At 46.7% G+C, this 11520-nt stretch overlaps 1 protein-coding gene across 2 annotated transcripts in view; it reads right to left on the bottom strand.

Annotated features, from left to right (window-relative positions):
• Positions 1 to 6752: 6752 nt before the first annotated feature.
• Positions 6753 to 11520, bottom strand: part of LOC135904424 (xaa-Arg dipeptidase-like) — a 141017-nt gene continuing 136249 nt past the window's right edge. For both annotated transcript variants that reach the window (XM_065435223.2, XM_065435222.1), the window contains exon 6: positions 6753 to 7200. In XM_065435223.2, coding sequence (XP_065291295.1) covers positions 6863 to 7200 — 338 coding nt within the window. In that variant the 3' untranslated portion in view covers positions 6753 to 6862. The remainder of the gene's footprint in view (positions 7201 to 11520) is intronic.

Raw genomic sequence — 11520 nt, 5'->3', positions numbered from 1 at the left:
CCGCGACGAAGGTCGCGGCGGCTACATGTGCACGCGGCTTCGTCTTTCAGCCGTCGACAGGTGTTATCGCGAGGGGTTTGCGCTCGTATCTCGGCGAGGCGAGAAGGAGCACCGGTGGCCCTACAAACCTAAAAAAGAAGCTGCAAGAATGAAACTACGAAGGAAGGAAAGAAGCAAGGACGGACGGAAGGAAGCTGCCAGACATAAATACTCGCTCAACGTTTCCACTTACCGCAACTCGCTCATCTTCGTACTAACCTAGTGCCAATGGCACTCAGCACTTTCGCACCCATGTCAGCATTTACTCACCCGGCTGCTCACGTCTACTCGCACCAGTGGTCACTCACGCCTTTGAAATGAGAATGAGTGAACATGAGTGAGCAGGCCGAAGTATGCCACAGTGACAGTGTATGGCAGGAGCCGGCAGTGGCGGCAGCTCGATTGTACGGCGGCCAGAAAGTCCATTTCGCAAGCCGAGTCCAACTCGAAGGTATAGACAAAGCGACATATAGTATAGCTATCGAACGCGTTGCATGGTCTCAGAGTATCGCAAGGATTTCCGTTCTGTCTGCTTTTTTTTGGAGGGGGGGGGGGAGGGGGCGGTTGGTACAGAAAGCTTTAGCCAGGCTGGGATAACGTAAACTTATTCCAATCCGTTATTTCTTCCAAATCCGCCATTAGCACTTACGTGTAGGTCAAATTTGTTCGTGCCCCGCCCATATAGACGTTTTAACCTTTCACGGAGGTCTACGGCACATTTGGAATAAGAAAGACACATTGGAATAGTTTTACTTTATTGTGGCCTTGGTTTTGCTTATCTGCTGCGCATCTCAACCACCTTGTGTGTCATTTTCCCGCTTCTATGTACTAAAGCTTCGCCTTGGCAGAGCGTAACCTTAACGAACCAACGAACGAACGAACCAACGGACAAACGAACGAGGAAGCAAGCAAGCGAGCACGGAAGCAAAAAAACAAAACAAAACAAAAACAAGTTAAAATACATACAAACCAACTTTGACGATTGCAAAGTCCTTTCATTGACGCGCAAACGGTATAATGAAAAAAAGAGACTGCAATGAATTGAAAAATTATAGGACCATTAGCATACTTCCAGTATTATATAAAATATTCACCAAGATAATCTCCAATAGAATAAGGGCAACACTGCACTTGGTCAACCAAGCGAACAGGCAGGTTTCAGGAAGGAATACTCTGCAATGGTTCACACCCATCACTCAGGTAATCGAGAAATCCGCGGAGTACAATCAGCCTCTCTTTATGGCCTTCATAACTTACGCAAAGGTATTTGATTCGGTAGAGATAACAGGAGTCATAGAAGGCCTTCCGTAGTCAAGGGGTACAGGACGATTATGTAAATATCTTAAAAAGTACCTACAAAGATTCCACAGCTATCTTAATTTTCCATATAATATGGGAATGTCCGTACTCTCCCGGGGGAGCACATAAAATAGGTAGTAGAGACACCTGGGAGGCCCTGCTGCCCAGCTCGGATTCTGAGCTCCAGCTCCGGCTCGTCCAACTGGCTGAAGAGGCTGCTGGGACCCAAGACTTCCCAGCCTGCATCTGAGGCGGTGGAACTCGCCCCCCGACCTGCCTGTCGGAGGGGGGGGGGGGAGTAGATCACCTTATCCGTTGAAAAATAAAGTTTATTCTTTCTATCTATCCAGAAAAAATGAAGGAAGACACCCATAACGAAAGGGTTCAGACAAGGAGACACAATCTCTCCAATGCTATTCAGTGCGTGCTTGGAAGAAGTATTTAAGCTATTATAAACTGGAAACGCTGAGGAGTAAAGATTAACGGCGAATATCTCAGCAACCTTCGATTTGCAGATGACATTGTCCTGTTCAGCAAAACTGGAGAATAGTTGGGACAAATGATTCAGGACCTTAACAGAGAGAGTGTAACAGTGGGGTTCCTTCTCATTTCCTTCTCACAGGGCACCCTGGTCATGAGAAGGAAATTTACAGAAGAATAAAAATGGGTTGCAGCGCATTCGGCTAGACATTGTCAGATCCTGACTGGAAACTTACCATTATCACTAAAAATAAAGGTGTACAATGAATGAATTCTACCGGTGCTGACATATGGGGCAGGAACTTGGAGTCGAACAAAGAAACTCGAAAACAAGTTGACCGTGCAAAGAGCGACAGAACGAAGAATGTTAGGCCTAACGCAAAGAGATATGAAGAGAGGGAGGGGTATGGATCAAAGAGCAAACAGGGATATCCGACATTCTAATTGACATTAAAAGGAAGAAATAGAGCTGGGCAGGTCATGTAATGCGTAGGTTAGATAACCGGCGGGCCATTAGGGTTACAGAATGGGTGCCAAAAGAAGGGAAGTGCAGTCGAGGACGGCAGAAGACTAGGTGGGGTGATGAAATTATGAAATTCGCAAGCGCTAGCTGGAATCGGTTGGCGCAGGACAGGGGCAATTGGAGATAGTATAGGGAAAGGCCTTCGTCGTGCAGTGGACATAAAATAGGCTGATGATGTAACACATTTGCATTGAGTGGAGTCTTGTTTCATATTTAAAATGTAACCTGACTAAATGATCACCTGTATAGGACGCTCGCGCACTAAGCGGCCATGAGCCAAACCGAGAGGCTAGGTTTTTCAGTTAGTTGGTCATAGAAGCAAGACGAGAATTGGAAAAAAAAAGAAACGAAGAGCAAACTAGCTCTTATTATTAAATGAACCACATGAATAACAAATTGACATTCAATCTTATTTTTCATCTCAAGGGTGAAGTTAGGCTCGAGAGAAAAGTGAAGTTTTTCACTTGAGGAGAAACCAAGCCTCTCTGGCACATAAAAAACAACGAAGAAATAAGAGCGAGTTCATTGAACGTAAGAAAGCTGGAAAAGGTTTTACACAGGCAATAATATACATGGACACCAATTTACATATTAACATATACAATACTGCAATACACACAAACCACAATATACATAAACAATTTACTTAACAAAAAATTGACGTGGTTGAACGCGATTAAACCAGGTTTTTCGAGCAATAGCCCGGTTTTGCTTGCTTTGGGAAAGGACACACACACTGCACGGTGCGGCAGCCGCAGCGAGCGAATTGACGTTCATGCTGCGTCTCGTTTCAACGTGAACTTTCATCGAAAGCGCAGCATCCATACGAAGTTACACTCTTGAAACTTCACCCTTTGGCTCGTATCTTGCCACACAGCAATAATCGTCATCTATCTTGCTTGCACTTCCTTTCTCGAAACCGCTGCGCTCACTATTTTCCTGTCGGAAATGCTCTGTCATGCTGATAACGCACACGCCGTTCGTGACTTGGAAGTACCGGGCTCGCAGTGTTAAAGAAAAGAAATGCGGACATGACAGATGACGATTATTGTTGTGTGGCAAGACACGACCTAAAGGGTGTAACTTTGCTTGAGAGAGTACCAGCTCTCGGCGCACGTTGTCCACATCGCAGATCGCTTTCAAGACATGCGCACACGTGCGGCGTACGCAGCAGTCGCTGGTAATGACAGGCTAAGTCCCAGTTTGACCTTGGCTGAGCTTGAATATCAGATTTACGGGACCAGACGTTTTCTTGGTTTGTACCCCGAGTAGCAGAGCTATCGCTCTAAAAGGATATGAAGTGGACGAGAAGTCAATTTTCCGCCCGTGCGAGCCGAAACAATATCCACCGCATTGCGCGTGTGGTGGTTCATCCTTAAACGTGTATTGCTTTCTCTGGCGTCATTGCCTCTTTCATCATCATCATCAGCCTGGTTACGCCAACTGCAGGGCAAAGGCCTCTCCCATATTTCTCCAACAACCTCGGTCATGTGCTAATTGTGGCCATGCCGTCCCTGCAAACTTCTTAATCTCATCCACCCACCTAACCTTCTGCCGCCCCCTGCTACGCTTTCCTTCCCTTGGAATCCAGTCCGTAACCCTTAATGACCATCGGTTATCTTCCCTCCTCATTACATGTCCTGCCCATGCCCATTTCTTTTTCTTGATTTCAACTAAGATGTCATTAACTCGCGTTTGTTCCCTCACCCAATCTGCTCTTTTCTTATCCCTTAACGTTACACCTATCATTCTTCTTTCCATAGCTCGTTGCGTCGTCCTCAATTTGAGTAGAACCCTTTTCGTAAACCTCCAGGTTTCTGCCCCGTAGGTGAGTACTGGTAAGACACAGCTATTATACACTTTTCTCTTGAGGGATAATGACAACCTGCTGTTCATGATCTGAGAATGCCTGCATGTTTGCTTCTATGTTAACGCCGTGAGGTTCCTGCTTTTCTTCTTTTTTTTACAAATTTCAACACGTTTTTTTTTTGCAGATAAAAAGAAGGGCAGAGTATGCTCGCGTCTAGGGACTAATGACATGAGCGTTGTGGTAGGCCGTGTGCATTTTGTTATCGGTCGTCGTCCGGCCTTTTGCAAGTGCGCAGCGCGGCCCAGATAGCTCGAGAGGGCCGTCATATTTAGCATTTGTATCGTACCGACAACCAACCACGATCAGTTCCTCCTTCGCGCTTCTTTCTCTGGTCAAATACTCCACCCTACGTCTTCTCTGGACCGAAATAAAGTTCACTCACTCACTCACTCACTCACTCACTCACTCACTCACTCACTCACTCACTCACTCACTCACTCACTCACTCACTCACTCACTCACTCACTCACTCACTCACTCACTCACTCACTCACTCACTCACTCACTCACTCACTCACTCACTCACTCACTCACTCACTCACTCACTGACCCACTCACCCACTCACTCACTCACTCACTCACTCACTCACTCACTCACTCACTCACTCACTCACTCACTCACTCACTCACTCACTCACTCACTCACTCACTCACTCACTCACTCACTGACCTTGGCATGGGTCGTACACGAGGTCACCTTGTTAATTGGGCCCACTTGAACGAAGCTCCTAGCGAACCTAATTAGCGCGTCGGTTGTGCCGCTACATTCGTCGCAGATGCCGTCGAACGGAAAGGGGGCTTGTTGATCGGTACAGCCATTTATCCGCACTTTGAGCTCGTCCGGTCTGCAGCGCGAACTCTCGACTTGCACTGAGAATCTGAAAAGTTCGGTGCACTAAAAATAAGCAAGCCCAACAGTAAATATCAATGAAACTTGAACGCACTCCTGCTGGAAGTCTGCAGGCTCCTCTAGTGATTGGTTATGGCGGCCCGAGGTTCTCAATGCATATCGCGTAGATTGGTGCGCGCTGTTTCCATTTTACTACTTTAAGCAGCCAAGTCCTATATAGGAAACAGAGTGCGAGCGTTCTTCCAAAGAGATTCTTGGTTACTTGCACTTTATTCATATGTATTGTATTACTCGAATTTCTTAATTTTTATATTTAATACGAGTTTTCTTCAAAGTGCATTTTATTTAAGCTTGTACTTCTGACATATGCTTCTCAGATTATACATGTTCTTTTTTACACACATGTCTTTCTTGGGAAGGGTATGTTACATCACGGCTGAATCCTGTATTAATTTCGCCCTCCTGTTTAAGGCCTGAAGTGAAGTCCAGAAGTACTTGATGAATAGTAACAATGACAATTCTTTCTGCAGGCTATAAATCCAGAGGGGCCAGTACTAAATCTACGCTTCCACCCTTGACAAGGTACGGCCCTGCCTGCTACCGACACACTCAAATATAAGCGACCGCCACGTTGAGCACTCAAACAATCTAGTTAGAAACACCGTACATTGGTACAGATATGAATATAAATGCAAAACCTGAATATCAAAAAGACTTAAAAAACTGTCTTTCTTTGGCGAACCGAAAAATATGATGAAGTAGTCAGGACAACGACTAACGATTTGCTTGAACGCTTGAACGTGTCCTGCTCTGTATTCTTTGTATAGGCTTTCCGTACCAGCTTCATTTTGACAGTGTCTGACAGGGTTGCAGATGCACTTTTCCGTGTCTTTGTACCTTAATAACTGCTTCTGTTTCACTCATGCACGATTAGGTGACAGACCAGTCCAGCGACTGTATTGTAGCCTTTTCATAGATCTTTAATATTGCACAAGAACATGGTATAACATCATATATTGCAGTTTGTAATATCCTATTCCTGGGAAAAAAACACACACACACACACATAGCCAATAGGCCAGATGTTTAGGTATCTCACTTGAAGACATGCTTAATCCTATATGCATGTAAACATTCGTGGTGTCTGAATGGCTATGACGTCGAGCACGACGTAACAGGGACACGGCATTTCGATGGGGGCGGAATACAGAAAAAAAAAAGAAGCGCTCGCGTACCATGCTTCGGGTGCACGTTAAAGAACATAAGACGGCCGAAATTACTTCGGAGTCCTATAAGGTGTTCCTCATAGCTCACTATGCAGCTTCGCAACGACTGGATGACCGGCCGTTGTCCGAGCAAGCGCTACTCGAAGACCACCAACATCGCTCGTCGGCCCACAAGGCTGTGAAAGCGCTTGTGTCTTTTTTGAGAGCGAATTGTCCGTTTAAACACCTTACACTTGGTGGTGCCCTCCACGCGCGTGCGCGAGCTTTCAATGTCCACCCCCTCCTCTCTCTATCTTATATATTTATATTGCCTCTTTCCCGGCCCCCTGAGAAGGGTGGCCAACCAAACACATTTCTGGTTAACATCCCTGTCTTCTCCGTACGTTTCCCCCTCCTCCTCGTCGAAAGGTCGGAGACCACAATTCAAATCAATGCACATTGCAATTCTCGTGTATTACCGTAAATCATACTGCATTATTGAATATGAAAACAGCGGTGCAGGTGTAATTATAATAAGGGTTGTAAACTTTGTTTTTCTGAACTTGCAGCTTGTGTATTTTAGTTCGCGAATGTCGTCATTTAGGGTCGCTCTGCGAAAGCATGATTCGCATCTCTTCTTCCGGCGGCAGTCGCTGCGCGGTGAACTCCCTCTTCGCTTCGCGTAACAACTCCGCGTCTCTGAGCAGGTCGAGCGCCGTCAAGGCCAGGGCCTTGGCGGATCGCAGGGTGGGAGGCTGCGAATCCGCAGCGTTGGCCACGGTAGCGAACTCCCGCGTGTGATTGGCCGCTCCCTGGGCGCTGGGGACGCCGAACAGCGGGTGGATGGTGGGCACGCGGTGGGACACGTTGCCGCAGTCCGTGGCTGCTCCCGACGGCGGCAGGTTCGTAACGACGTCATCGACGAAGGACACGCCTGTCGCACAGACAGTGGCAATGACGGCACGTTAGTTGAGTGCGTGAGAGTCCGCCAACAAAACCGGTGTATCTCGAAATGCACGTGTTCCGTATCTGCCCTTTATATGTAAAGTGAAGGAAGTGCAACAACAAAAAGGGCTACGGGAGAGTGGGGTATTGTGAACGAAAGCTATAAAGATGGAGACAGCGTCAAAATAAATGTAATGCATAGGGTACAGAGGAAAACTGCTTGCGGAAGAGAGCAGTACCAGTAAACGAAACAGAGAAAACGAAGACAACGGCAATAAAAGAAATGATTAGCATGTGTCTACAAAGGCACAATCCGACCAGCCGAGGTGGTTAAGTGGCCATGACGCTCCGCTCCTGAGCACAATGACGCGTGTTCGATCAACGGCCGTGACGGCCGCATTTATTATAGGGTGGGTAACATGCAAACATGCTCCTGCACTTAAATTTACGTACACGTCAAGGAAGCCCATACATTTAATAATAATCCGCAGGCTTCCACTACGGCATCCCTCATAATCTACGGTAGAGTTTGTAGGCGTCAGGTCCCCGAATTTAATTTAAGCACACATTACCACTGTTCTCGTACGAGCATCTTTTCTTTCGGCAACAATAATAATGATAACAAAGAAAAACCCTGTTGCAATCACGCTAAGTCAATCGGTAAAATGATTCGCCTCAACACTCTTAAGCAAAATTACACCCTTTTGCCACACAACGATACTCGTCATCTGTCTTGTCCGCATTTCCTTTCTTTAACGCGGCGAGCCCGGTGCTTTCCAGTAACGAACGGCATGCGCGTTACCAGCATGACATAGGATCCCCGACAGGAAAGTAGCGGGCGCGGCGTTTTCAAGAAAGGAAACGCAAGCAAGGTAGATGACGATTATCGTTGTGTGGCAGAGATATCCCCCAAAGGGTGTAACTTTGCCCAAGAGTGAAGGCATGTTCTTTTTTCCTCACTCTTAGAAAAACATACACTCTTTGGGGCGTATCTTGTCCCACAACGATAATCGTCATCCGTGTTGCCCGCGTTTCCTTTCTTTAACGCTGCGAGCCCGGTAGTTCCCAGTCACGAACGGCATGCGCGTTATCAGTGTGACGCAGCATTCTCGACAGGAAAGTAGCGAGCGCCGAGTTTTCAGGAAAGGAAATGCAAGCAAGGCAGATGACGATTATTGTTGTGGGACAAATATACACCCCAAAGGGTGCAACCGTTTTAAGAGTGCTTGGGAACGGGCACCCCCTTGGGTTAGCATTACAGTGATGTCCGGGGAAAGTGGCGTCATCTTCGTGGCGTCAACACTCGACAGTTTATCAGCGCATATAGCAAACGAACGAGAGGTTCATACCGAGCGCGTGGGCGTGCTTCCGGTACGCTCTCGCCATGGCGTCGTTGTGTACCACGTGCATGTACGTCGAGCGCTTGTCCAGCTGTGCCCTGCAGCCCGTGGCTTCGGCTGCAGCCTGGAAGCAGGCCTCGACCCTTCGCTTGAGCTCGACCAGCTCTTCGGTGCTCGGAGCCCGGACGAAGTAGCTCATCTCCGCCTCCTCGGGAATGACGTTGGGGTACCTGCCGCCATTAGTGATGACGCCTGCGCGGGCGGGGTACAGCAGCTTATATCAATGTCTAACGCGGCAGTCACATGTTTGCTTTCAATGATTATCGAAGCCAAAGGCTATTGCAATCGGTAAGCTTCACTGGCTCCAATTCCGTGAGCTTGCACAATTGTGTCAATTAGAAAAGCGCGTAATAATGGCCTTGGGTTTCAACGCTCATTGAAAGCTAGTGTGTGAAGGTGGTGTTAGCAAAGTGTTTATAACATGATTTGAATCTTACAGCGTGGGAAAGGAGTACGCTTAAACTAGTAGGGTGCACGTGTGAAAGTTGTGCGTGCGTCATTCTTTGCGACGGTCTAAGCTTTGAGGTCCGCAATAAGCATTGCTAGTTCTCCGTCAGAGTGAGCGAGAAAAAGTAAAGAATATCGGTTTCGGAGGAGGAGAAGAATGCAGTATTTGTTGCTCCCCATTGTAATCTATGAATTTGGCATCTTTTCTTGTCCATTCTGTTTTCTTTTAAAAGGAAGCTTTAGCTCGCTCTCAGCTTTAATATCAGTACGCATTTACAGGTGAAAAACATTAATGTTAACCTTGGCCAATAAACTACAGTAAAAACATTAAAACAAATTTGCGGCCTCTATAAGAAACACGGTTCCTGCGTCCGGAACGCTCAGGGAGTGGCTGTTTTGTTGAGGGGAATGTGTCTCTCCGGGGACAAAGTAACTGTCTCGGTTTCAGCGGACACCGGTACCATTCTGCTGCAATAAAGAGGCCCTCAGAACTCAGCGTTTCGAGATAACTTAGCCTTCCGAGAGCCGGCCATGCCCGACTGTTGCCTATAGCGCTTCAGTGCTCAATTAGAGGTGCCACCGCCATTCCTTGCTATCTTGAAACGGCGTGTACAGACTGCCAATTGTACTACCACAGATGAAGTACGAGAGGAAGTGGCGCTGTACCATGCACCCGAGTGGTCGGCTTCAGCTGCTGCCGAAGCAGGCCGATGTTGACGTACGAAGCGACGGCAGCGTCCAGGGCGTTCACTCCTTCCCACGGCGACGCGGCTGCGTGAGCTGCTTTACCTTTGAAGCGGACCACAAGCTGGCGATGGAAAAAGAAAAGTTCAAAAGTCTATTTCGGATGAATGGACGTAGAAACGTAGAAAAGTCTTTTTATTACTTGTTACGGACTCGCTTCGACAACGTTTTGTAATTTCGTGACCTTTTATATCCTCTCTTGTTGGATTTGTTGGCTAAGATTTCAGAATGAGTGTAGAAACTGAGAGGGCTTGTCTCGACAAAAGTCTTTTTTTGTTACATTTTGCAGACTCGCTTCGACAGCGTTTGGTAGCAATAAAAACAGCGCTAAACGACGGGACGAGTGAAGGGACACAGACAACAACGCTGACTAACAACCAAAGTGTGTTTATATATAGAGCATATATATGCTGACTGACGGAAGAAACACACTTTGGTTGTTAGTCAGCGCTGTTGTCTGTGTCCCTTCACTCGTCCCGTCATTTAGCGCTGTTTTTATTGCTCGTAATCATGAACCAACCAGCCCAAATGCGTACTCTTTAGCGTTTGGTAATTTCGTGACATTTTAGTTTCTTTGTAGTTGCTGTTGTTGGCTAAGATTGCAGAACATCTGGCCCCCTCACTGGCTAAACCTTACACATTTCACAACTATGTAATAAAGAAAAAAATGAAAGAACGATGGATAAGCAAATTTTGTGGCCCTCGAAGTAAGGCTACACATAAAGAATTGGCTAGAATTTTACTCAGTTTTGCCCAATGCTACATACAAGCGACCAATGCCTAATGATACTATCATATTGTTGAAAATGTCGCTCTTTAATCTATCAGAAGTTAGTGGAAATAAAGTTACAGGTACTCAGCAGAAAAAAAAGGCGGACTCAATGATAGCATTCGCCGTACGTGTATCGCACATGTAATTCGGAGGCTCCTATCGTGTGAGAAGCTTATTTCTTCCTTTTTCAATGCCTTTCAGTTTACCACTAGTACCAAGACAAACAGATATTTGCCCCTTATATGGAATCATTGGAAAGTGAATTGAACATACAGTAATGAAATTCTTGCCGGTACTATTTGCTTCAGCGTCTATAACGTGGCTAAAATCGAACTCCTCACGTTGTTTTGCCTCACCTGAAACACCAGGCAATATAATTTGTGAGCCCTTCAATACGGCACGTCCTGCGGCCAACATGCTTATTTGGGACGTTAAAACTAACCACCAACAAAATAAAAGAAAAGGAAACTCTAAAATGCGCATGGAACTGCTGGTAAGTACTTAAAGAAATTCTTGTAATTATACCATGCTTTCGTAAGCGAAAAGAAGAGGATGAGGAGGATCGCACCAACTACGGGTTGATGCAGCCCTGTAGAGGCAATCTGAGCGTTCACCGTGCCACAAGTATTTTTTCCCATGAGCGCAAAGAAGCCGCAATATGGGCGGTGAGATGCGCGACCACGGCGCCACCTGCACGCAGCGTGGCCAATCTACACTCTAAAACAAAATTACACCCTTTGGGTTGTATCTCGCCACAGAACAATAAACCTGTCTTGTCCGCATTTCCTTTAAGGCTGCGAGCCCGGTACTTCCCAGTAACGAGCGGCATGCGCGTTGTCAGCATGACATAGCATTCCCGGCAGGAAAGTAGTGGGCGCGGCGTTTTCAAGAAAAGAAACGCAAGCAAGGCAGATGACGATTATCGTTGTGTGGCAGAGATACCCCC

Source organism: Dermacentor albipictus, chromosome 7 (assembly GCF_038994185.2).
Source record: "Dermacentor albipictus isolate Rhodes 1998 colony chromosome 7, USDA_Dalb.pri_finalv2, whole genome shotgun sequence".
Taxonomy (NCBI): Eukaryota; Metazoa; Arthropoda; class Arachnida; order Ixodida; family Ixodidae; genus Dermacentor; species Dermacentor albipictus.
Note: the sequence above shows the minus strand (reverse complement) of the source record. Positions and strands in the feature narration are given on the sequence as shown.